A 22,987-nucleotide genomic window follows, 5' to 3' on the forward strand; every position below is an offset into this window, starting at 1 on the left:
GCTTGACTGTAATATTGTTTTCCCCCTTTTGTTTCGTCCTATTTGCATAGAGAGTATTTCAGGGTTATACAAAAGACCTTCAATTTAAACAATGCTTTCAAATTTCAGCGAGGATGTTCACTGTCAAAACCAAGCAGAAAACTGGTCTTCTCATTAGATATACGCTTTTGGTTCATGACCTGTTAAAGAATTAAATTCTGACAAATGTGTTTTAAGTTAACACTGTGTTTATTTTCGTTCTTCCAGTAGTGAAGCATTTGTTATCTTCTCCGGGGGTCTTTCATATGATAAGGCAGGGCGGAGACCCACCCTAACCATCATGCATGGCAAAGCCATCACAGTGTTAGAGATGGACTATCCAATAGTGGACTTCATGGTGCTCTGTGAGACACCTTATCTCAACGGTGAGTGTAATGAACAGGTCAACCCTGTCTCCTACTCTCTTCCATATCATTGGTGTTGCTGTTAATGGGACACGTAAGTAAAATCAAGTTATGCTCAGTCAGTGTTGTTAAAAGAGAGTGAAGATCGAAGTGAATCAGATCATTCATTTAAACAGCTTTTAAAGATCTGTTTGAATATAATAAGCAATCCAATGATTTTATCAAATGCTGTTCACAAATGTGGGGTCAGTAAGCTTTTTTACATTTTTTTAAATGTCAATGTGAATACAGAGGAGTATTAAAGTCCTAAAACATAATACCAAACCAGTACATTTGAATGGTAAATGCATTGTGAATCAATTACAGAAAAGCCTCAAAGAAACAACTCATTTGTGAATCTGACATCAGTAAGGTGAAATGTTACACAGGAGCTGATTCTGAATGGTTTGAGAAGTGACAGCTTCGGCTCTGTTCAGTCAAGGGGAAAGAGTGTATCGCTATATCTGTCTTTTTCTCTTGAGAAAGGCAGAGACAGACAAAGCCCTGTCAAGCACATGTACACACATGCACAGAATTTGTCACCCAGAATGCAGCAGCAAAGAGACGGCAAACGTTCAGCAAATGTGAAGCGATTTCAGCTGTTAGCCATTTTTATCTTCCTTTCTCCCTATCAACTCTCTGCGTGTTTGTTCATAACCAGCGCATATACAGCACAGTGCATGGCCCTGCATCTTCATCACCTGTACGGTTTTCATGGAAGAGAATAGTGGATTCTGCTGTGTCTTCAGAGCAGAATTGCTACACACAAGATAATTAATGCCTTCGTCCCCTTGGTTTCGAGATGTCACCTTGTCATCAGTTTTCCTCACAAAGCTTAAAGCTGAAGTGTGTAATTTCTGCTAACACCAGAATAAACACAAACATTACAAAAATAATGAGTTTTAAGACTTGAGACACTCAATTTACTCCGGTGTGGATGCTCAAACATACACAAAAATTGTTGTATCTCACTATTACAAAGATGTTCCATCCAAAACATCTTTTGTGCAACACAAATTACAACAAAATGTATTTTTTCCATAATGTAAGTCAGTGGGGTTGAGTGTTGTAGTTTCATACGTCACCTTTAAAGTGCCTCTATTATTGTTTTTTTTGAAAAATGAGCTCTATTAAAAACATCCTGCAAAGTTTTAAATTTGAAAGTACACCATGTATAAAGTTGTTGTCTCTCAAAAGAAAAAGTCGACTCTGGATCTTTTTTTTTGTTTGTTTGTTTTTTGTGAATCGACTCACAATTTTTAAATATCAGTTTTCAAAGCTTTTAAACTAACAGAACTTTGAAAAGCTTCCAAATTTTATCCAAGTCAATTTTGAACAAATAAAATAGTTTTAGAGCTAGTAAACTTTTGTTTATAAATATTTCGCTAACAGAAAACATAAATTGATAATGTAATATTTTTCTGTTTTTTCAAACGAACCAAAGAAAGCATCCTTGAAACAAAAAGAAAAGTCACTTACAAAATAAGATTGGACAAACACTAAAATGCCTGACCAAACCTTTTCAGTGTAGGTGCATTGCCAAGACAAATGCATGAAATCTTCTTCAGTATAATGGCAAAAACTGCAGCTTACTTCAACGTCTGACTTATATTTCCTAATAAAAGCTTTAGTCGGGTAACATTTGTGAATCAGTTTTTATTTATTTTAATAGTCAGCAGATACTTATGAGGCAGAGATCATACTTTCTCCCAAGGTATATTCTACACAATATTATTCCAATATGGTATTATATAGTAAGGAATTGTTGTTATCTCTTTCTGGAAGAGAGCTCTGGGTTGTTTTGTTTTTTTGAATATACAAAATATAATGATAGGGCAATATTAATAAATGTATACATTCCTTTTTTAACATGTACTAGAGTGGACACAAACAGTCACAACCCTCAGTGAACTCTAACCCCCACCCACCCAAAGAAGAATAAAACATTCTACAGAGAAAAACCTAAACAAATAGATAAATAACTACATAAATAATAAATAAAAATATATATAATAAAATAATAAGATGACAGTTGTACAAATTTAAATAAAACTAAATGAACAAGAGACAACACAGACCAATAAATAATACACATTACAAATCAGTAAAAATAAGTGGTAGTCAAGTAGAGGACCCCAGTTTTTATCAAATTAGTCAGCGTAACCTCTTAATGCAAACTTATTTTTTTCAATACATAGAAAAGACAACAAATCATCTGACCACGAAAAAGTAGTAGGAGATTTAGAAGACTTCAAGTGTAGTAAAATTTGTCTGCGGGCTATCAATGAGGAAAGTGCTAGAACATTAAGATATTTTATGTATTTATTTAAATCCGATGGGAGAACAAAAATAGCAATCAGGAGACATGGTTCAAGGGAAATATTAAAGTACCAATAAAGAAATACCAAAAAACATTTGTCAAATAAATTCTATGGAAAACCTTAAACTGAATTAGACTTTATTTTTATTTATTTATTTATTTTTTTGCTGGTCTATAGAAAAGCACACATTTCCAATAATTGTGTTTAAATACAGAAATGAAGTACATGGCCATGGACACACCAGAAGTAATGGCATTGAAAACAATAGCATATTCTGTAAGAAATCAAATAGTTATAGAGTCTGCCTTGTGAGTTAAAAAGCTATCCAACAAAGGTTGTTTTCAAACTAGTTGTCAAAGAAAAGTGACTTATAAAGTATATCCTTATTATTCCATTAATAATATTTGTGCGGAGAAAAGTTATGTTTCTATATGAGCGACCAGGCCAAGAGCATCTGCTTATTAAAATTAGACAGTTTGATAGGGATCTTTGAGACATTATAACTACAAAGCAGGAAAAAAAATTCAGGCAACCACCACACTGGATCATCGAAACAACATATTTTAAAATGAATCCCAAGGCGTTTCATGTTGACATGAACATGAACCATTAGCATATTGTCCGCCCACTAGTTGGTCTTTTTGCCAAAATGCAAATTCATTCTTTATAAAAAATAAATGCGTATTATAAGATGATGAAAATGTTTTTGACCTTTCATGCATGTCAACCTGTTTTTGAGGACTCCAAAAAACATAATAGGGGCACTTTAAATGAATGTAGTAATATTGTAAGTTGTTGCAAAGTTTTTGTGCACACTTTGCCTTGAGTTCATAGATGATTATTGGTTGAGATGTTGTGTTTGTGTTGACAGAGGTCCAGGAGCCATATGCGGTGGTGGTTCTGCTGGAGAAAGATTTTGTTGTGGTCGATCTAACCCAGAGCAAGTGAGCAATCTCTTCTTCAGCATCTCTTTCTCTTTCCACTGTCATACTCACACACTTGTGTGTGTGGCTGAATGATGTAACTCAATGTGATGTACTCCAACAACACCTCAGACTAGTACTTCCACCAGAGGCAACATCGCTCAACACCCAATAAACTGTGTGCCTGTGTGTGTGTTATTTTCAGGAGGCATTGTGGAAATGGTTTAAATCTGAGTGTGTGTGTGTGTGTGTGTGTGTGTGTGTGTGTGTGTGTGTGTGTTTATTTGTTAAGAGTAAATATCACTGGATTTGTCACTCATAAACATCCATCAAATGAGTCATGATTAAGAACCAGAGCCAAGGTCAGCCTGACACACACACACACACACACACACACACCAACTGGTCGTTTGTCACTCTTTTAAGTATTGCTCCTGCCATAGAGACTTTGCCAGTTTGACATCAGATGTTTTCTTTGCTTTAAGGCCATTTCTTCACAAGGACACATGAAGGAACAAACAAACTGCTGTACACCAACTCTCTCAGAGCTAGACATACATTCCATTTAACTTGAACTTTAAAGTGCACTTTAGTTTAGTTTGACCTTCTTTAAAATCACCGTTTAGTTTAATACGCTATGCAGTAACAGCAATAAGCCGCTCAAAGCTGTAATGTATGTTACAGCGATTTAATACAAGCACTCTCAACAATGTGGTAAAATCGCACACAACCTTGTGCTTATTTCTTTTATATCAGCAATATGGTAAAGGCGCATTTATTAAGAATAAACGGTAGCACTTATCATTTGTTATTATGATTACATTCTTAATTATTGTTAATTATTCTGATGGATAATGTAGTTCAGTTGCATAAATGTAGGCCAGTGGCATCAATACAGTACTCGTGGGTATACCTGGTAGCCCACTTAGAGTCGCCCACAGAGCACGTTCTATAAATAACCTCAGTTTCTTTCATCATAATAAGGCTCGTTCTTAAGTATTTCAAACATGTGGCTCTCTATCCCTTTTATCCCTTCCGGTCGCTCTCACTTACAGAAAGCTTGGAGAAACCTGCCGTATGTTGTTTATGGTCATCTGTAGCAACATAATGCACTTAAATACGGATTTCACTTGATGTATGGTCACTAATATGTCTGTATCAATGCTATTTTATGAGAACTGAGAGTCAAAATCTTCTGTGCTTCATAAAAGCTTGTTATTTATATATATAGTAATATTCTCTCTCTTGTAGTTTTCCTATCTTTGAGAATCCCTACCCTATGGACATCCATGAGTCTCCAGTCACGTGCACGGCTTACTTTGCCGACTGTCCCCCTGACATCATACCCGTGCTTTACTCCATAGGAGCTAAACACAAAAAGACCGGCTATAGCCACAAGGTACGTCACAGTTCTTAGCTTAGTTTCTCAATACCAGCCCTTCACTTGAAATGCTCAGGCAGCAAAACATATCATCCATTTTGCTTTGCAGGTGGGTGTGTTAGAAACAGTTTTTATGTGTTTGTGTGTCTGTGTTCAGGAGTGGCCGGTCAGTGGGGGCACGTGGACGGTCGGTTCACAGACATATCCAGAGATTATCGTCACAGGGTAAGTGAATTTGTTCGCGCTCGATGTTATCAACCTTCAACTGGTGCTAAAGAAACAAGGCTGAATGTTTGTATATGATTATTTACATTAGTGCATGCTTAAGTTGTTTACGTTAAGTTCACATTAAATTTTGGGGTTGGTAAAATAGTTTTTATGTTTTTGAAAACATTGTAAAGTTATAAAAACTTACCAAGGTCAAAAATATGTTTTATTACACTTGAAAGTAACTGTTTTATATATATTTTGAAATATATTTCTTCCTGTAATGGCACAGCTCAATCCATTATTTTAATTTTAATATTACATTAGAATTCGTTCTGATTCGCTCATTTGGTGCTGAAGAAACTGTTCAAAAGTTCAAAGGACAACATTTATTTGTGATTTTGAATTTAGTGTTATTTTACAAAACATGTTGAAATAATTGTACTTATTGCATATTATATTTACATGAATTTGATTCTTGAGGCACTGGAAGAATTAGTGTTTTAGTATTTCACATAAACATCAAGTTGAATGTGTGCTTTTTGATACAAAGCTGAATATGTGGATGGCACAGCTGTCCCAGAGCGACACACTTCATTTTCTCACTCGGATGCTTGTGCATTTATCACATTGTCGCTCACAGCAGTATTGACAGGTACAAGGAAAAATATTGGGAGAAAAAAACGGCATGTCACACTTCTTGCCAAATCTCCACTGAACGACTTTTACACATAAAGCGTGTTCAAATATGGGCACCTTTGACCCTCATTTTCTTGTAACTCAATTTCGAAAGCATAAAGTTTATCTTGAACTTTAGTAGCTTTAGAAGGTTTGTTGTGCAGGTATGAAAAAAAAAAACAGCCCACACAAGGTGGCGCTTCTAAAATAGTTTCACACCCCTGCCTCAAAAAAGTGAAACTTTCCACCCACATGTGGAGGTCATTTATAGTGTTTTTATTTGCTTGAAAACTCTGGATTGATTTTGTTTTTGTTCTGAAGCATGCATTGATTCTGTGTGTTTTCACTTGAAGTCAATGATGTCTAAAATGTGCCCTTCTACTTGACTCTCATTGGTAAATGTATCGCACTTCTCTGCTTTAATTCAATAGCGCTATTGACCCCGCGTGTTGTTCTTTCTGCCTCTTTTTCCCTCCTGTTTCCACAGCTGTCATTGCTTGCTTTCTCTTAAGCGGTTTAACACACACTCATTGGCTCATACGATTGCTCTTTGTCCTTCCTCTTTGTTGTTCACCTCAGACATGCAGACGGATCAATAAAGTTTTGGGATGCCACGGCGAGTAAGTGTCTTCGCTTTGACAAGCGTGTTCCTCCTTTCAGCCTCATGCTGTTTCCGTCTCGCTATTTCTTACTTTTGCCTTGGTTTGGAAGAAAAACCTCTTTGATATTTTGACATATGATTCCTCATTTTATCATTCAATTCTTTACAGCTCAAATCAAACAATATATCACCAAAATGCAAGTTAAGCTCAGCTGACAGCATTTGTGGCAAAATGTTGCTAATCGATTCATTTTACGTTTTTCTTTTTATTAAGTAATATTGAGGAACTTACAGTGGAAGTGCATGGGGCCAATTATGGAGAGTTTTAAATTAGTTTAAATGTAAAGTTCATAATTTTATAATAGCATTTACGTGAATTCTTTTTTTAAGTAGTAAAGCTCTTTAAAGTTTTTTTTTTTTTTTTTTTACAGTTATCAGTCATGGTCTTTAAAGGGATAGTTCACCCCAAAAAAAATTTCTTCCATGTCAGTTTTTTTTTCTTAAAGTAGACATTAATCTTTATGGTAATCATCATTTACCACAATTAAGTGCTAAGAATATTTCCTTTAAAGCACGGCTTCTGTTTAAACAGACTCACATTTTGTATGTATTTAGATGTGATATGGTGATAACCTCCATCTCTGTCAGTCACACTGCAGATGTTGTATAAGCTCAAGACGTCAAAGGTGTTTGAGAAGCCTAAGAGTGGAGATGTGGGACGCAGTGCCGAGCTCGTGGAGGAAGACCCCTACGCCATTCAGATGATCAGTTGGTGCCCGCAGAGCCGTATCTTTTGTGTGGTCGGCATCAGCGCCCACGTCATCCTGTACCGCTTCAGCAAACATGACGCCAACACCACCATCACGGTGAGTGTGCTCTTAAAGCGATAGTTGACCCAAAAACATTTCTTACTTGCTTGTAGTTCCAAACCTCTGCGAAACAAAAAAAAAAACATATTTTAAAGAATGCTTCGTCCATACAATAAAGGTCAGTGGGGTCCAAAACAACATTGTATGCCGCTGACTTTTATTGAATAGCCAAAAAAAACAAGATGTTTTTCAAAATATCGTCTTTTGTGTCCAACAGAAGAAATTCATTTTGAGTGTTCTTTTAAGAGTTTGAGGATGCACTGTAGACTTGATGGATTAACTGTGTGTCGGATTTGTGTGTGTAGTCCCTAGAAGTGCGACTGCAGTGTGAGATGGAGGATGTCATCTCTCCGTCAGATACAGAGAACACTCCATGTTTTTCGGACCCCAGCGGTCTCTCGCCCCAACCTCAGCCTCCAAGTCCTCGCAGCAACACACCAGACAGCGTGCGGGACAGCATCCCTTGCCTCAAGTGAGACTATACAGAAATATCTCAATATTCATGTTTTCTTACGTAGGGCTTGACAAGACATTATTAGCCCTCTTAATAGAAAATACAGAAAGTGCTATGTTAAATAAAAGAGTAAAGAGTAACTTTCACAATATACTGAATTTGAATACCCCACAGAGTTAAAGATCGTATGATCCGAATGCCTCCTGGATACCAGGCGGAGCTGGTGGTTCAGTTATTATGGGTTGATGGAGAGCCACCACAACAAATCACCAGCTTGGATTTAAACTCTGCCTACGGACTGTAAGTGCCTCATGTGACTTTTTTTATCTCGAGTGCCTTTTTTATCTCATGCATTTGATTCAGCCAATAGAATCTTTAGTTTTTTCTCTTAAAATGTACTTAATATCATGTGCATAAATAACACTGTATTACAAATACATAACGGCAATACCAAGGTGGACTTCTTTGGACTTGGTATATGAGTATAGTAATCAAACTTCAGCGCTCCCATGTTTAATGGAATTTTTTTTTCGAACTCATGTGTTCAGCTGTTAATATTTCAGCTCGCAGAGTGTTTGATTTTTGATTGATGAAAAAGCAAAGCTGTATGACCCCTTTAGTAATTATGTTTAGTAATGTGATTGATAGAAATATTTTTTTATAGCTGACACTTTTAACCCTTCAGTGCATGAATGTTTCCACGATTATTATTACATATTCAGGGCTTTGGTGACCCAGACCTATATGTCCAGCACGGATGGATCTCTAATTGCTGCAATAGCAAAAACTCTCTTGCTAAAAATTACAGAAGAATAAAATAAAGCATATTTTGTTATATTTGGGAAGTTCAAAAGGGTTAAATTTGAGCAGATTTTACCATCGCTGTAATTGTCAAAGCACACTTCCCCAGTACATTCAGCATTTAGCTTATATTTGCGATCTCAACCATATATATATATATAATTATTTTTTTTTTACAGTTGTGTATGATCCATGCTTGTGTGTGTGTGTGTATGTGTGTGTGTGTTTGTGTAGGTTGGCTCTAGGTAACTGCAACGGTTTGGCAGTGGTGGACTACCTTCAGAAAACCATTCTGCTGTGCATGAGCACCCTGGAGCTGTATGGCTCTGCAGACCCTTTCCAGCGACTAACACGCTCTCCTCGCAAAAACCGACAGTCCACATCAGGTACCCATGCACTATGTGTCTCGGAACTCCACAAATGTTCAAATACAGTGTGTTTCTTTGTAACAAAGCTGTAAAATAAATATCAGCCGTGAACACACACATCACTGGCATGCATCCGTAAACATGCTCAGCATTTCAGCTATCGAAACCAAACTTTGCAAATCTCAGGCTGTCTAACTTCTGTCCTTGCCTGTAAATATTCTGTCTCTTGTCCATTTAACACAGACACTCACACACAGTTTCTTTTTTTAACTGCATGGGGCAGACTGCATTCCTGGTTGCCTTCTCTGCATGTCGTCTGTTGTATCTCTGTTGCTGTTGGTCTTTGCCTTAGCACGACACCTAACAGAGAACACAACGTAACTTGCCATACGGACTTGCTGTTACTAATCCAGCACAGATCTCGCTCCACCTGCCCTCCTCTCTCCTCCTACCCCGACGCCTCACGCACATACACACTCACACAGACCATCCAGAGAAAGGAGATGTTATAAGTGAAAGCTGAAGATGAAGATCTGTTTTCATAGAGCTTCATCAAAAGGAAGCTGCGGGGAGGCGGCCATGCTGGCTCCTTACTTCAAAGTGGTCGCTCTCCCTCCTCTTGTTCAGGCAGCCGTATCTTTAGAAACCGAGAGGCTTTGAGCCGACATGGAGATGCAGAGGTGGGCAGAAAGGTCGTTCGGTGCGGTCGAAGAGTGATTTTGATCTGTAGCTTATGTAAGCTTTCAAAAAAGAGAGAGAACGTCTTAATGCTCACCCACACACTCAGGCCAGTGTGTATAAAGAGACTGTTTTGTACTCTCTCGCTCTCTGTTTTCCAATCCGATGGCCTGAAAAGAGCAGAAGTCCCACTCAGTTTTTATTCCATCATTGATTACTTTCTTTAGTCATTCTTTTTATATACTGTATGGTGGGATCCAAAAGTCTGAGACCACTGGTCAAAATGTTTCTATTTAGAAATTTTGAGTGCAGTTTTTATTATTATTATTTTATTATTATTATTATTATTATTATTATTATTATTATTATTATTATCATATTGTCAGCATAATCAAAAAGTTGTATTTAGTGCAACCTATTTTTTAGTGAACACAGCCATTTTCTTTCATTAAAAATTTACTCCTACTTTTTTATTTTCATACTATATTTTATCTTATTCTCATATAAGATATATATTTTTAATTTAAAATGCAATGAAAATGTTGTGATTTGCTGCTCAAGAAGCATTTAAAAAAAATTGAAATATTTGATCAAACATAATAAGCATTTTTATTTGAGATTGATTTCTTTGTACTCAATTTTTCGGAAATCAGTCGGTCAGACAATGAATCAAATCACTGACCCCAATCTTTGGAATGGCAGTATAAAAGAGTAAACTTTTCTATATCTAGACCTCTCAGTGGCCAATACATTTTTGGACCCTTTTGGTTCATGATGAAAAAATTAATCATGGCTGATTGAGAATTGTGAAAAAAAAGGCATATTTGATTATGGACAAAAAATAGTGCAGAAAGTATTCATGTTTTATTATGAAAATCATTCAATATATAAAAAAACTGGTCTCAGGCTGTTGGACCCCAATGTATCAGCGGTTTTGCGGTTTGCACTGTGTGTGCAATGACATAATAAAACTGAAATGATTAACTTACACTAAACAAAATGCAACATTTTGATGCAGCCACTTCCAGTGGGTACACAAACAGCAAAGCTCATGTGATCCGCCTGCTGTCAGATGCTCACACTCGGTTTAGATTGGGTATCCATCAGCAAAATTAATCCATGTTACTAATACTTATGCACATAAATACATCTTCACATATACACTTTTTACATAGATACTAAAGAGACAAGGCATTTCTATTTATGTTAATATTTATGTTTGTTTTGTTGGTTTGTTCGTTTGTACAATTTCAGTGCCACCTTCTGTGGTGGCTGTTAATATTTAAAGTTTTTTTTCTTATGTTTAGTTCTGTTTACTGCCTTACTATTTTTGTTGTTTACAGTAGAAATAAAAAGATACAATGAGTTAGGATTCATTTTCCTACATTTTCTCCCTCACTGGGTCTTGCTCGGATTGCGGTCACATGCGTTTAGTCACTCTGAGCCTGTTTTGTTCTTCTCTCCTCCTCTTTTCCTCCCTCGCTCCATGTCTCCTCTCGTGGGTGGCGGTGCTGGGGCATGGGGGCGCTGTTGCAGACTTTTGCATGCGCGGCCTGTCTAACTTTTATTCAGATTCAAAGAAACGGATCCGTACGTCCTACCAGAGTAAGTCATGTCTCCAGTGAAACGCCGATAGGGGCAACATGACAGCAAGGAGGCAAAGCACAGACAATGGGATGTCATTTATCAAAATATGTTATTTTGATGAAGTTTACAAAAGGTAGAATGGCCATACCACACTCAGTGAAGCGTTATATAGTAATTCAATTAACTGTTACAGAATATCACATATTGTGAATTTTGCATATATGGAAACATCCAATTACAACCTTTGATTGTCTCCTTGCTAAGTGTTTTATTAATTTGTGCCAAATTAAGGTTTATCACACATGACCAGGTTCTCACACAGTATATAAAAGAGAAACAAACAAAGATAATGGCATGGCTTTTCCATGAGGGGTGGGGGGTGGAGAAAAAACCCCAAAAACACCACATACTGTACTCTGCTTTGTGGAAATGAGGTTTGCACTGCATTCATGTATATAAACATAAAAATAAAGTTATTGATATTTAATAACACTGTTATCTAGATTATCTAATCGTGTGCAGATAAACTTTTATTCATACACACTTTGAAAATGATGATATTTCTGCAGTGCAGGCCTTATCGACTTTTTACCGTCGTGCCTTGAGTAACATCGATGCAATTTTTCTCTCTCGTGCATGCACACACATGCATGGAATCGTTGTTGGTATTGGTGCACATGCTTGATTCTGGAGTTAATATAACCTACAGTAGTTGAATAGCTCATATTCACAGCAGACAGGAGTAGAACGACCACGTCATAGCTAAAAATGTACTGTATATAGTTAAAAGTTGCAAAAACTGTATGTTATTAAGACGTATATCTACCTTGCATCGCTCCAGGATCATGATAGTGTCTCATACCACATTGTTTGTCCTGGTGATTTGATGCATGCAGATGTGTTTGCCGGCCATGGAACCCAGTGATCACTGTCATCTTCTTCCTCTTACTGTGCCTTCCATGTTCCTTCATGGCAGGCCTTACGGAGCTTTCTGATAATCAGGTGTCTTTGGACCTTGAGAGGAGCAAGTCACCCACCTCAGGTAACCATAACTACTCGTGACCACACACATCTATGATAATCTCACCACCTCGGATAATCACACAAATGTCTATACTTCTATCTTTAACAGCCCCACCCATGCTTAACCACGCCCATTTTATATAGCCACAACCAATCGTGACCAAACCTATCTCAAATAGCAGTATCGCATTTGATAAGCACACTTAATCCTACGTCTGATAGCCACACCCACCTCTGATAGTTTACCTTAGATAAACACATCCGTGGTCAGTTAAGAATCCACATCAGATCACCATATAACCTTAGGGTGTGTTCACTTCTCATTGCCTCATCATCTCTAATGAACACACTTGCTTACGCACACTTAAGGCCATTGTACACCGAATAATTCTCAGTCAAATTCTCATCCAAAATCTCATCCGTTATAAAAAACAATATGGATCAGGTTTGATTCTCTGAGCGATTACCTTTTTTAGCTTTATAACCACACCCATGATTGGTCACACACACTTAATGTAACCACACCCCACAGTAGTCGCACGTCCATTTCCATTCAAATTCCGCAATTTGAAATTGCAGATTGGAAATTCACCTAATGGAAACATGTAAATTTCACAAAATTAGCAAAAAAGTTTTAATGCTCGCATGAATAGTTTTTTTTCATGCAGTTAAAATAAAGGAATATATCTTAAAACTACAATGGAAACAGATTGTTGTTTTCCTTCGCATTTATAGCCGCCGCACCTCAGGCATGTTTCATAAGCATTTAGGGCTCCTTTGATTAAAAGTAATGTCAAGTGTAGTGTCTGCGATGTACATTAACTTCCCAACATTGTTTGTCATTCGACTATTTGCGAGATAAAAAAATATTTTTAATTGCATAAAAACTGATTAACTGAAACTGCCATATCGCAATATTTTTTAGCAATATTTATAAAATATTGCAATATTGCAGTTTTGCGCAAATCTGTAATGTAAAAGCACATAATGATGGGGGATTGTATAAACCTGTTTGATAACAGTCATTATTTCAGAAATTCCACTCCAAATGTCACACATTTCAACCATAACAACAAAAACTATAAAACAGTGACACTTACAAAAAACCTTCATCAAACCAGCAGTATTCTTCTTTTTCTTTTCTATCCTCTTTTCCGTTTCCCCACAGCACAGGTCTTCAGTCCCCGGAGGCTTTTTCCTCTGCTTCCTTACCAGTGTCTTTGTTTCTTCTTTTTTTCCTTTAAAACCATCATAACCTGCGTAGAATTTTTATGAGGATATGATAATGTTTACAGAGCTGTACTCAATGTTTGCATCGTCTCAGTGGGATGAACATGATGACAACAACAGTGCTTGTCCTTGAGGATCTAAATACAGCTCTTAATTTAGAAGAATTATTTCAGTAAAGCTTTGATTTCTCTGGGGAGGAAATATTGCATTGTGTCTTTTTTAAGTTACTGTTGTTTGAAATATCAAAGGCACATTTTGTGTGGTGTCTCAAGAATACAAAATTTTCTGTCTGTTTTTCTCTCTCTCACTTCACTCTCATGTCTCAGTGCAGTTGAAGCCTCTGCTTGTTTTCCCAGTTCCCAGCTCAGCAGGCAGCCTGAAAGATGGAAGTCGCTTGGGAAGGCGAGCTGAGGGCTGTAGCCTGACATTAGCAGTTTGAGAGAAAGAAAGGAGGCATGAGATTTACTTCTGAAATACGCCAAAAAAAGCGTGTCAAGCATTAATTCAGCAGAAAAGGGAAAATTAGCTAACTTATATACATTACGTTTTTCAGGTGACTGTAGAAAAAAGATGTTCCTGTAAGATCTCAAGCCTACGGTGAAGCACAGGAGTCGCATATGTGTGATTTTCTCTAGAATGTTCTGCGGTAAAGAGCTGGCTGTCAGAACAGTATCCTTTGTGCGTTTTCTTCTGTGGGATTTGTTACGTTGGCTTCAGGCTGCTGGGTAATTCAGATGTGTTTTTGTGGAAGCCGCTATTATGACAGGACTCGGGAAATGGCCTTCTACGATTGGCTGGGGAATTCAGCCAAAAATTGGACTGAGATTCTGGGCATCAGCCACTGAAGCATGAAAAAGGAGTTTGAAGGACTAGTAGAGAAATTATAAATAATGATGAGGAAGGAGAACGCTAAAACATTATTTGTTTGTGTTTACTGTATGTTTCTCATTGCACTCATGTTTGGTGTTTGGTAAATGTGTCTGGGTGTTTCATATGGGAGCTATTAGCCCTGCAGTAATATAGCAATGTCACGTAACAGTTGTCATATAGGTATAGTATCACTGCATCTTAAATAATATAATTAATAACATTCTGCCTTGATGGTAAATATTTTTTGATCATCTTTGACTTGAGTTATTTTAATTTGTTAAGTTTTCTGCAATTAAATGTTATTTTTACTTAACCTGGCACAATGGCAGCTGATTGGAAATTATGCACAATAATGTAAATATTTTAACATGAATATTTTGTGTATTATATAATAGTAGTACATTACTGTAGTATCAATTCCCTACAGAAATACATGCACCCTTTTTTTTAAGTGGGAGAGTTGTTTTAATGAAATTTCACCATTAAGGTAGGCTATTAAAAATATATATTTTTTTAGTAAAAAAAACTGGACAAACAAATTGCCAATCACTGAAGAAGCACTAATACAGGCCGGGATCAGGAATTCAGGTCCTCTATTAACTTTGCGCCTTACAACACACGAAAGGATGTTATTTGCATATCGCTCTGTTTGTTGTGCTACATTTACAAGAAAAATGTTGAACTTTGAGATGATGAAAATTGGCTCCGTCAAATAAAATGTTTGATGGCGCTGTTGTTATTTGACCTTTTTTTTAACTTGTTAATACTTCTATATCAGCTTTCAGATGTGTGCTTTTGAAAGCAGCATTAAGCCAGAATAGATGAATAATGAATGGACTCAATGTTGCGTGGTGTTTCTTGCGATGTTTGCTCATGGACACAGGCCCTTTACCCTTACAAACACTTCCTGTGCGAACATCACCTCATTTGACATAAAATTACACTCTGCTTTAGCAGCTAATGTATTTACTTGATCTGAAAAAGGTTGATTTTTTTTTTACATCATCATCTCATCTTTCTCTGCACTTATTCATCTCTGACCTCAAGCGCACCTCTCTGATTTTCGGTCTGCCCTGCTCTCCATCAAGTCCAGTAATTGGGCTGCACTCTACTTTGAAGTTCTCATAAGTGTTATCTCTCTCTGTCTAGGCGACTAGTTGTTGTTGTTTGTTGTTTGTGCGGGTGGTGTTTTTGTCAGCAGGGTGAGGTGGGTTGCTGAGACCCTGTTGATTGTGGCACATTGCCAGGTGGTTAATAAGCTGAAATGTCAGCCATCGACTGTGACCAGCAAAGATATTTTTAGAAAAAGATTATTCTGGAATGAAAGGGAAAAATGGGAGCAAAAGAAAAGGGATGTGAAAGGACAGAAAGCGATAATTTGTTTTCCATTTTTTTCTGATGAGCTTATTGTACTTGTCTTACCTCCAGAGATGAGTATGCATTAAACCCTTTCTACTGCACGAAAGCTTTACTTAATGTGTCATATTGTCATGAAATATTCAAAACATTTCCCTTTGATAAAAGATTACTTTTATGGTAACATTTTCAGACTAAACCCTGTAATTACAGTGTCCTGGAATTTGGTTGTCTGTTTCTAAATATTTATTAGCCGGTCTAATTTGGTCATTTAGGTGGTTAAGCTATTTTTTATACAGGGTGTCTGTACCTAAGGTCCAGCTAGAAGTCAGCTATATGTTCCAAACCATAGCTACTACATGTAAAAAAAAAAAAAAAAAATAATAAAATATATATATATATATATATATATATATATATATATATATATATATATATATATATATATATATATATAAATAAATAAAAAAAATAGGGCACAATGGTATTAATATGAAATATTATTTTTTAGTTTGACATATCTTTAATGCACCAAGACTTATTTAATCAAACATACATTTAAAACAGAATTCCTTGATAGATAGAAAATAAATTGCCAGTGCTACTACTACTACTACTACTACTAATAATAATAATACATTGCCTTTTGTGGCACTTTTTATTAAAAATGAATAATAATAACAACCCTGTTTTTAGATGCCAGCATTTTTAAGATACCAGCTGTGCTGTCACCTTTTACTTTTATCTGTTATCAGGTAGTCAGTGCACAAGTCAATGTTATGTAAGCTGACGCTGAAGGAGGGAGTATGTGGGCAGTCCTGAGTTCAAATTGGCATCAAAAGGCAAGAAGGTTTTAAATTAGAGATTTTAAATGAGAGCACAATGAAGCTTTTGGACAGAAGGGTAGATGGTTATAGAAAAGACTGGGGAAGGACGTTATTGTTAAAGCAGAATAACCAGGGGTCCTGTCAGTCTCTCACTATGCTGTTCTTTCATCTCTGTCCCTGGCAGTTTGGCCTCAATTCACACAGCAATCATGATTTGTACTGTCAGGTTGACACAGTGATTTGAGAGTCTTATTCATTCATATTTTGTGAAGGGGTTAAATGTAGCAAAATTCTCTACTGTTCTGTGTGTGCTGACATGTCCTTAGTAATAAATAATAAAATAATTAATAAATAATAATAATAATAATAATAATAATAATAATAATAAATAAAAAATAAAAGTCAGTTGCTAACTGAAAACAAAATCTACCAGATATTTACCAATGTCAGGACATTCAGCAAACGTCATTGCAAGGGCCTTTCCATAATATTTATCAAAAAATATTATTTATTATTATTTTTTTTATTTATAATAGTTATTTATATTTTTAGAATATGGTTATAGTATTTTATATTTATTTTATATTTTATTTATTATATGTAAATCAATAAATAAAGCGACAGTAGCACAATTTTTAGACAATAATAGATTATCTTGTGTCTGATTTTCTCCTCTTTTAGTGTCCTGTTATGAATCCCATTGACCTATAACAAGCTGTTTGGCCTGGTATGTGACAATGACTGTGTGATCTCTGATTTCCAGCACCCTACACCCCTTCCCTCCATAATGACCCTCGAGGCACAGGGGAACCTGTGTCCAACCTCCGGTCCTGCCACTACAGTCCTGTCTTTTACCTGTTGGACAATGGTAAGAATGTGTCCAGCCCCTTAAAAACACCCACACGCAGCAAGCCGGCGGCTCATGTGCTTCTCCGTGTGTGTGGGTGTTTGTTTGGGGGTTGCATGCTGCAGTAGAAGTAGCCTCACGCTCGTAGTGCTCCGTGCTGCTGAGGTGCAGGTGTAGGTGTGTGTGAGTGCGTATGCGAGTATGTGTAAGTGTGCTTCATGTGTGGCTATCGTAGGCATGTGTGTGATCGAGGCATGATAGCAGGTAGTACGTATTGTGTGTGTTGATAGGAGGGGTGAGACTGTGACTGTAGCCAAAACAGAGCGTTGATCGTTGAGGTCAAGTAGGGTCAGGCGACACTTTTTTTTGTTTTCATGTTTCCATTGGCTGACTTGCCATACGATTATTTTTGATCTTTCTGAATTTCAAAATGAAATTCAAATTCAAATTTGTGTGCTCTTTAGAATAAGCAGTAGTCCTCTTTTTTACCGAATTTGATTATTATTGTATGTGGGCTATTTTAGTCCAAACATTAGCATTAGTGCTGTTGGCATGGCTAGTTTGGGTCTGAGGTACAACTGGGCTAAAGACATTAAAATTGAATGCTGATGGAGCAACATTAAATGGGAACTAAAATGCAATTTGTTTGGCTTTGTTAGAAATCATACAAATATATGAGGTGCTAAGCTTTTTAATCATTTAACAAATACTTATTTAAGTGAATGCTTGTTCAAAACACAAATTTTCTGTGCATTCTAATAAATATAATAATTTAAACTATGTAACATACTTATACTGTATATATATATTTCTCTGTTTGAAGGAGATTTTTGAATAATTTTATTATGACTATAGTAGTATGACAATATATAAATTAATACCATATTTTAAAATATGATATTTTCATCTTAATACATTGAAAAATATGCCACTAATGTACATAAAACATTGCTGCACAAAAAATGCACAGAGCTACAAATCAGTCAAAAGTACCACATGCAGAGTGAAATGCGTATGTTTAAGAAAATGTGATTAAATGCACCTTCAGCCCCATTGTACCCTACTATTTCAGTTTTGAGTATGATTAACAAAATTAGTTTTAAGATGTTTTTTTTTTTTTTTTTTCCAAGATCTCACTGGGCTTTTATTGTACAGTATGAGAAATAAAATCTGTAAAAGAAAAAAAAAATCTTTAGATAGACCCCAACAGGCTCTTAAGGGTTTTTCTTTTTGGCTTTCTATTGACTACATGTTTGTTTGTTTTAAAGACAATATCTTTGTCAATATCTTAAAATTGACATCTTTTATTGGTTAACTTATTTTACCAATGATTAGTGCTCTAGTGCTCTATTCTGTACCTTGATAAAGTTTAAGTTTCGTTAACTTAAAAAAACGAAAATTTTAAACTTAGTTGTGTAGAACTAATATAAATGGATGGTTATAATGTGAACACAAATATGCCAGACTGCAAAGCTTTGTCTCAGAGAGCATGGCAGAGAGAATGGCTACAAGCATGAGAATTATATGCTAATAAAGCTTTTGTTCACTTTTGAAAATGCTGCATGTGAATGGCATTAAGTGTTGGCTCACTTAAAAAAAAGAAAAATACTGTGTCACTACAAAGGTCACCAAATCGGTGATGCTAAATAGTGATATATTCTTTTGCCAGAGAGAAGTAAATGAATGAATTTTTGATGAAAGGCTTACAAGAGAGGAAAGTGCTTAAGATTTGACATTTTATTTCAGCAAAAACAACACTGTGGCTCAAAAAATGCTAATGCATGCTTCAGAGAATGAAATTTCTCTGAATTCATCGTAGAGCCTGGTGTCTGCATCTTTACTCCTGAAGTATATCTGCCTCTACAAATTAGCGGAAGATGACGTGAGCTGAAAGCAAAGGAGTTGGTAATTCATGCAAATTGCAGTGCAGGATAGCAGAAGACATTTTTGAGATGATTCCAAAAACAATCCCAAATTACCGTTCATCCGAGTCAACGGGATTGAAGCCACGGTGCTCGGAACGTTCTAATGATCAGCTAAACGACTCCTGAAATTGTGCCCACGGAAAAAAAAAAAACAAACAACAATACAGGGTGGCCACTTGAGGTCTGACGTTAAAATCAGCGGATGCCAGCTGTTATGTTTGCCATTGTAGCTGTGCCACTGGATAACAGTAACAAAAGACGTGCGACGTGGGTTTATTCAGACTATAGTATATAGAGAATATAGTTTGCAAAATGGCTTTAATGTGCAGCTCTCAGATCAACATGTAGGTAGCTCAAACTTCCTGTGGATCCTTCTTTCATGTTTACATACTTGCACATGTGTGCGCAGGCTGATTTTATCAGTGTAGAGCGTAATGGGAATAATCCTCATCCAAGGCACAGGTCATTGATCTCAGAATGTTAATTACTTCGATGTTCAGGAGCAATTTCCGCTTACCCTCCTTAACATCAAATCCCATCCAACTCCACATACATGGAAGAAGAGATGGAGAGAGAGGATGATATATCTCCATCCATCTATCTATCTATCTATCTATCTATCTATCTATATACACACTTAGATTGATGGTGATGTACTATCCATATATATATATATATATATATATATATATATATATATGGTTTGTTTTTTGTATTTCCAATTTAGTATTATCCAATTAGCATTTTTGATGGCCAGTTAATGCCACATTTACATTAAAATGAACATAAAGGCCTCTTAAAATGGTAAAACTGTGGCCTTGCTCCAGCACAGATGAATGGGAGTGCTAATGGATAGCTTTCTCCAGATATTATAGACTTCTTTGGTCAACATAGGAAAGCAAATTGCATTCATCAAACCATTTCGTGGAATCCATAAGTGGAAAAGCATTAGCACTCTGTTGAAAATAACTTTCTAAAATCACACCCTATTTTAAAATCATTTAATCGAAATGATGCTTAGGAGCAGAGTGTCATCTTGGGAAGTATTCTGCTCAGTGTGTTTTAGTGTTCTGGAGTACATCGTGTAAATAGAGACTTTGAAAGACGTTCTTTGGGATAACATGCCTGGTTATTAAGTTTGTTTTGCCCGCATGGCATCGGAAACCGATGTCGAATTAGTGTTTTGGATCAAGTCATACATATCTTTTTCAAATTTTCTTTCAAATCCCATTTCAGCAGTAATCCATATTAGATAATCAGCTCTAACCTTTGCAGTGCAAAATGCTTGCAAAATGTTGACCTCACTTTATCTGATTACGCTTTTAATTTAAACCTCTGCGTTTATGTTTTACTAATTGTGTATGCATGCACACACGTGATTGGTTTCTGTGCCGTTTCTGTGGTTTCTGTTCAATACAGTACAGCTGATCCGTATATTTTGCAGTTATTTAGACTGATTCATGCATTATTTTTCCTATCAACATGGAAGGAAATGGAAATTGAGAAAATGGATTACGAATTATGCATTTGAACTTAGATGCGTTCTGCATGCGTGTGTTTGCTTGTCTAAAAACAGACAGATCTGTTTATCTGGTGGCAGTATGCGATCAGGCATGACTGTCGAATGAAACATTACATGTCAGTGTGTACACCTGCATGTGTTACACTAAATGATTTTCTTTCTTTTTTCTTTCTCTTTTTTTTATATTTTGCTTTTAATTTGAGCTGAACTCTTTATTTTGCTTTTTGTTTTGTTTTCTTAACTGGATTAATTGCCCCTTTCTGTCCTATTTTTGTTTCAGTCAAGGGACCAGGCAGAAAGTTAAGTCTACCCACAGATCTTAAGACTGATCTTGGTACGGTAGGCCGAAAGCGAGCAGACCTTTTTCTTTATTCTTGCCTTCGATGCATCAACTTTCTCTGTTTCCATTCTGTTGAGAATGACATGATGAAGCCCCCTGTCTCTGCATTTTACAGTTCATATTTAATGCATTTTTATTCCTTTACTTTCTGCTCATTTGAATTCATGACGTGGCGTAAAATTTCCCTCCTCACATCTCTGCGTGTGGCCTTTTTAAAATTTAATTATGCTTCTCAATGTACATTTTGCAAGTGTTTACAAAGGTGGTTTGTTCAGCATACTCATTCTTAAGTTAAGAAAGGTATCACTCTGAAATCTTGCTCTTTCGCGACTGGTTCATCCTTTACGTCTTAAAGGCCTTGCTCCATCGTAATTGGGTCATTCTATACCTCAGAACATGCTCTAACCCTATTGGATCATTCTCTAACTCTATGAAAAGCCTGCTCATTTGTGATTGGACCATCTTCTACCTCTGAACGACATGCACTAATGTATTGAGATCATTCTCTGCAAGTGAGCTTGCCTCATCGTGACTTGGATCATTCTTCAGCCTTGTACAGAAATACTCCGAATTGTTTCACTCTGTCTCTTTCGCTGAATATCTTTCCTTGTTCTTTTTTTTCCCTTTTTCTTTCCTCTTGTCTGGCTTTTTGTTTCATGCTAGGCTGTGACTAACACACCTCTCGCTGAGGGCTGAACAATTTCCTCTCCAATTTCTTGTGCCAAACTTGACCTAATGTGCAATAATGAAAGTGTTCCTTCAACAGGTCAAGCTGTGCAGCATTACAAAGGAAAATAGACCATCTGGGCCATGAGTGATTACACTTGTTTCTAATTCTCAAAGGTTTCGATTGTGCTTGGGAAAATATTACAACTTAGAAAGCGAGTCTTGGGTCATTTTGTAATATGAAAATATCTTGAAGGTGTAGGTCATGAAAACTGAAAAAGGACATAAATAATCGATACTTATTACAAAGCCAATGTATGAGTGTTGTGTGACTGTAATGTATGTGTGCGTGGCTGAAATAGAGAGATAGTGTTCTCTGTAGTTCTGTGCTTAGAACTGTCTCCCCTTGAATGCACCGGGGCTTCTGCAATATTTTCTACTATCGTAAACCTTCTGTCTGGATCTTTTCACGAACCTAGGCTCATTTAGAAATTCTGTCCCTGGTGCAGGCCAGGGAAAACAGATGTAAAGACATCTGCGGACTGGGCTCTGTTTGTGGGGGCTTTCTCATCCTGACTCTCTAAAATGATGTTCCCTGACGTTTATCAACAGAATATCAGTCCCGCAGGAAAATCATACGAATGTGCTGTATTCCTGTTCATTTACCATATTAAATTAGATTTTATTTATTTATTTTTTACATACACTATGAATTTATAATTTCATAAGATTGCTAAGATTTTAAAAACGCAGCCTCTGTGTTGTTGTTTTGGACTTTTCCACTTTTTCGGACACTTTAAAAGTTAATAAAGTAAGACGTTGCGGTTTAGAGTCAGCAATATTTTTGTCAAACCTAATAACAAAAGATTTGAAATAATTAATATTTATTTTTATTTAGTGTTTTTTGTTTATTTTAATAGCAATATCTGTCATCACTGATCAAGGCCATTTTTATGGCACCTTTAAATGACATGCTTTCAAATGTGAACAATTAAAAATATAATTTATTCCTGAGATGGCAAAGCTTTTCAGCAGCCATTATTCCATTCTTCAGTGTGACATGATTCATAGATCATTATAACATGCTAATT

General features: G+C 36.3%; 1 protein-coding gene across 1 annotated transcript in view; it reads left to right on the forward strand.

The window, feature by feature from the left end:
* The window catches only part of stxbp5l (syntaxin binding protein 5L), a 108,846-nt gene that overhangs the window by 70,260 nt on the left and 15,599 nt on the right, over positions 1–22,987 (forward strand). The window contains 13 exon segments of the mRNA XM_043248862.1: positions 247–404; positions 3,615–3,687; positions 4,918–5,065; positions 5,205–5,272; positions 6,512–6,552; positions 7,182–7,399; positions 7,708–7,874; positions 8,031–8,156; positions 8,892–9,043; positions 11,240–11,308; positions 12,267–12,332; positions 17,360–17,464; positions 21,171–21,224. Of these exon segments, the coding sequence (XP_043104797.1) occupies positions 247–404; positions 3,615–3,687; positions 4,918–5,065; positions 5,205–5,272; positions 6,512–6,552; positions 7,182–7,399; positions 7,708–7,874; positions 8,031–8,156; positions 8,892–9,043; positions 11,240–11,308; positions 12,267–12,332; positions 17,360–17,464; positions 21,171–21,224 (1,445 nt within the window).

This window comes from Puntigrus tetrazona, chromosome 9, assembly GCF_018831695.1.
Source record: "Puntigrus tetrazona isolate hp1 chromosome 9, ASM1883169v1, whole genome shotgun sequence".
In the NCBI taxonomy this organism is placed as follows: Eukaryota; Metazoa; Chordata; class Actinopteri; order Cypriniformes; family Cyprinidae; genus Puntigrus; species Puntigrus tetrazona.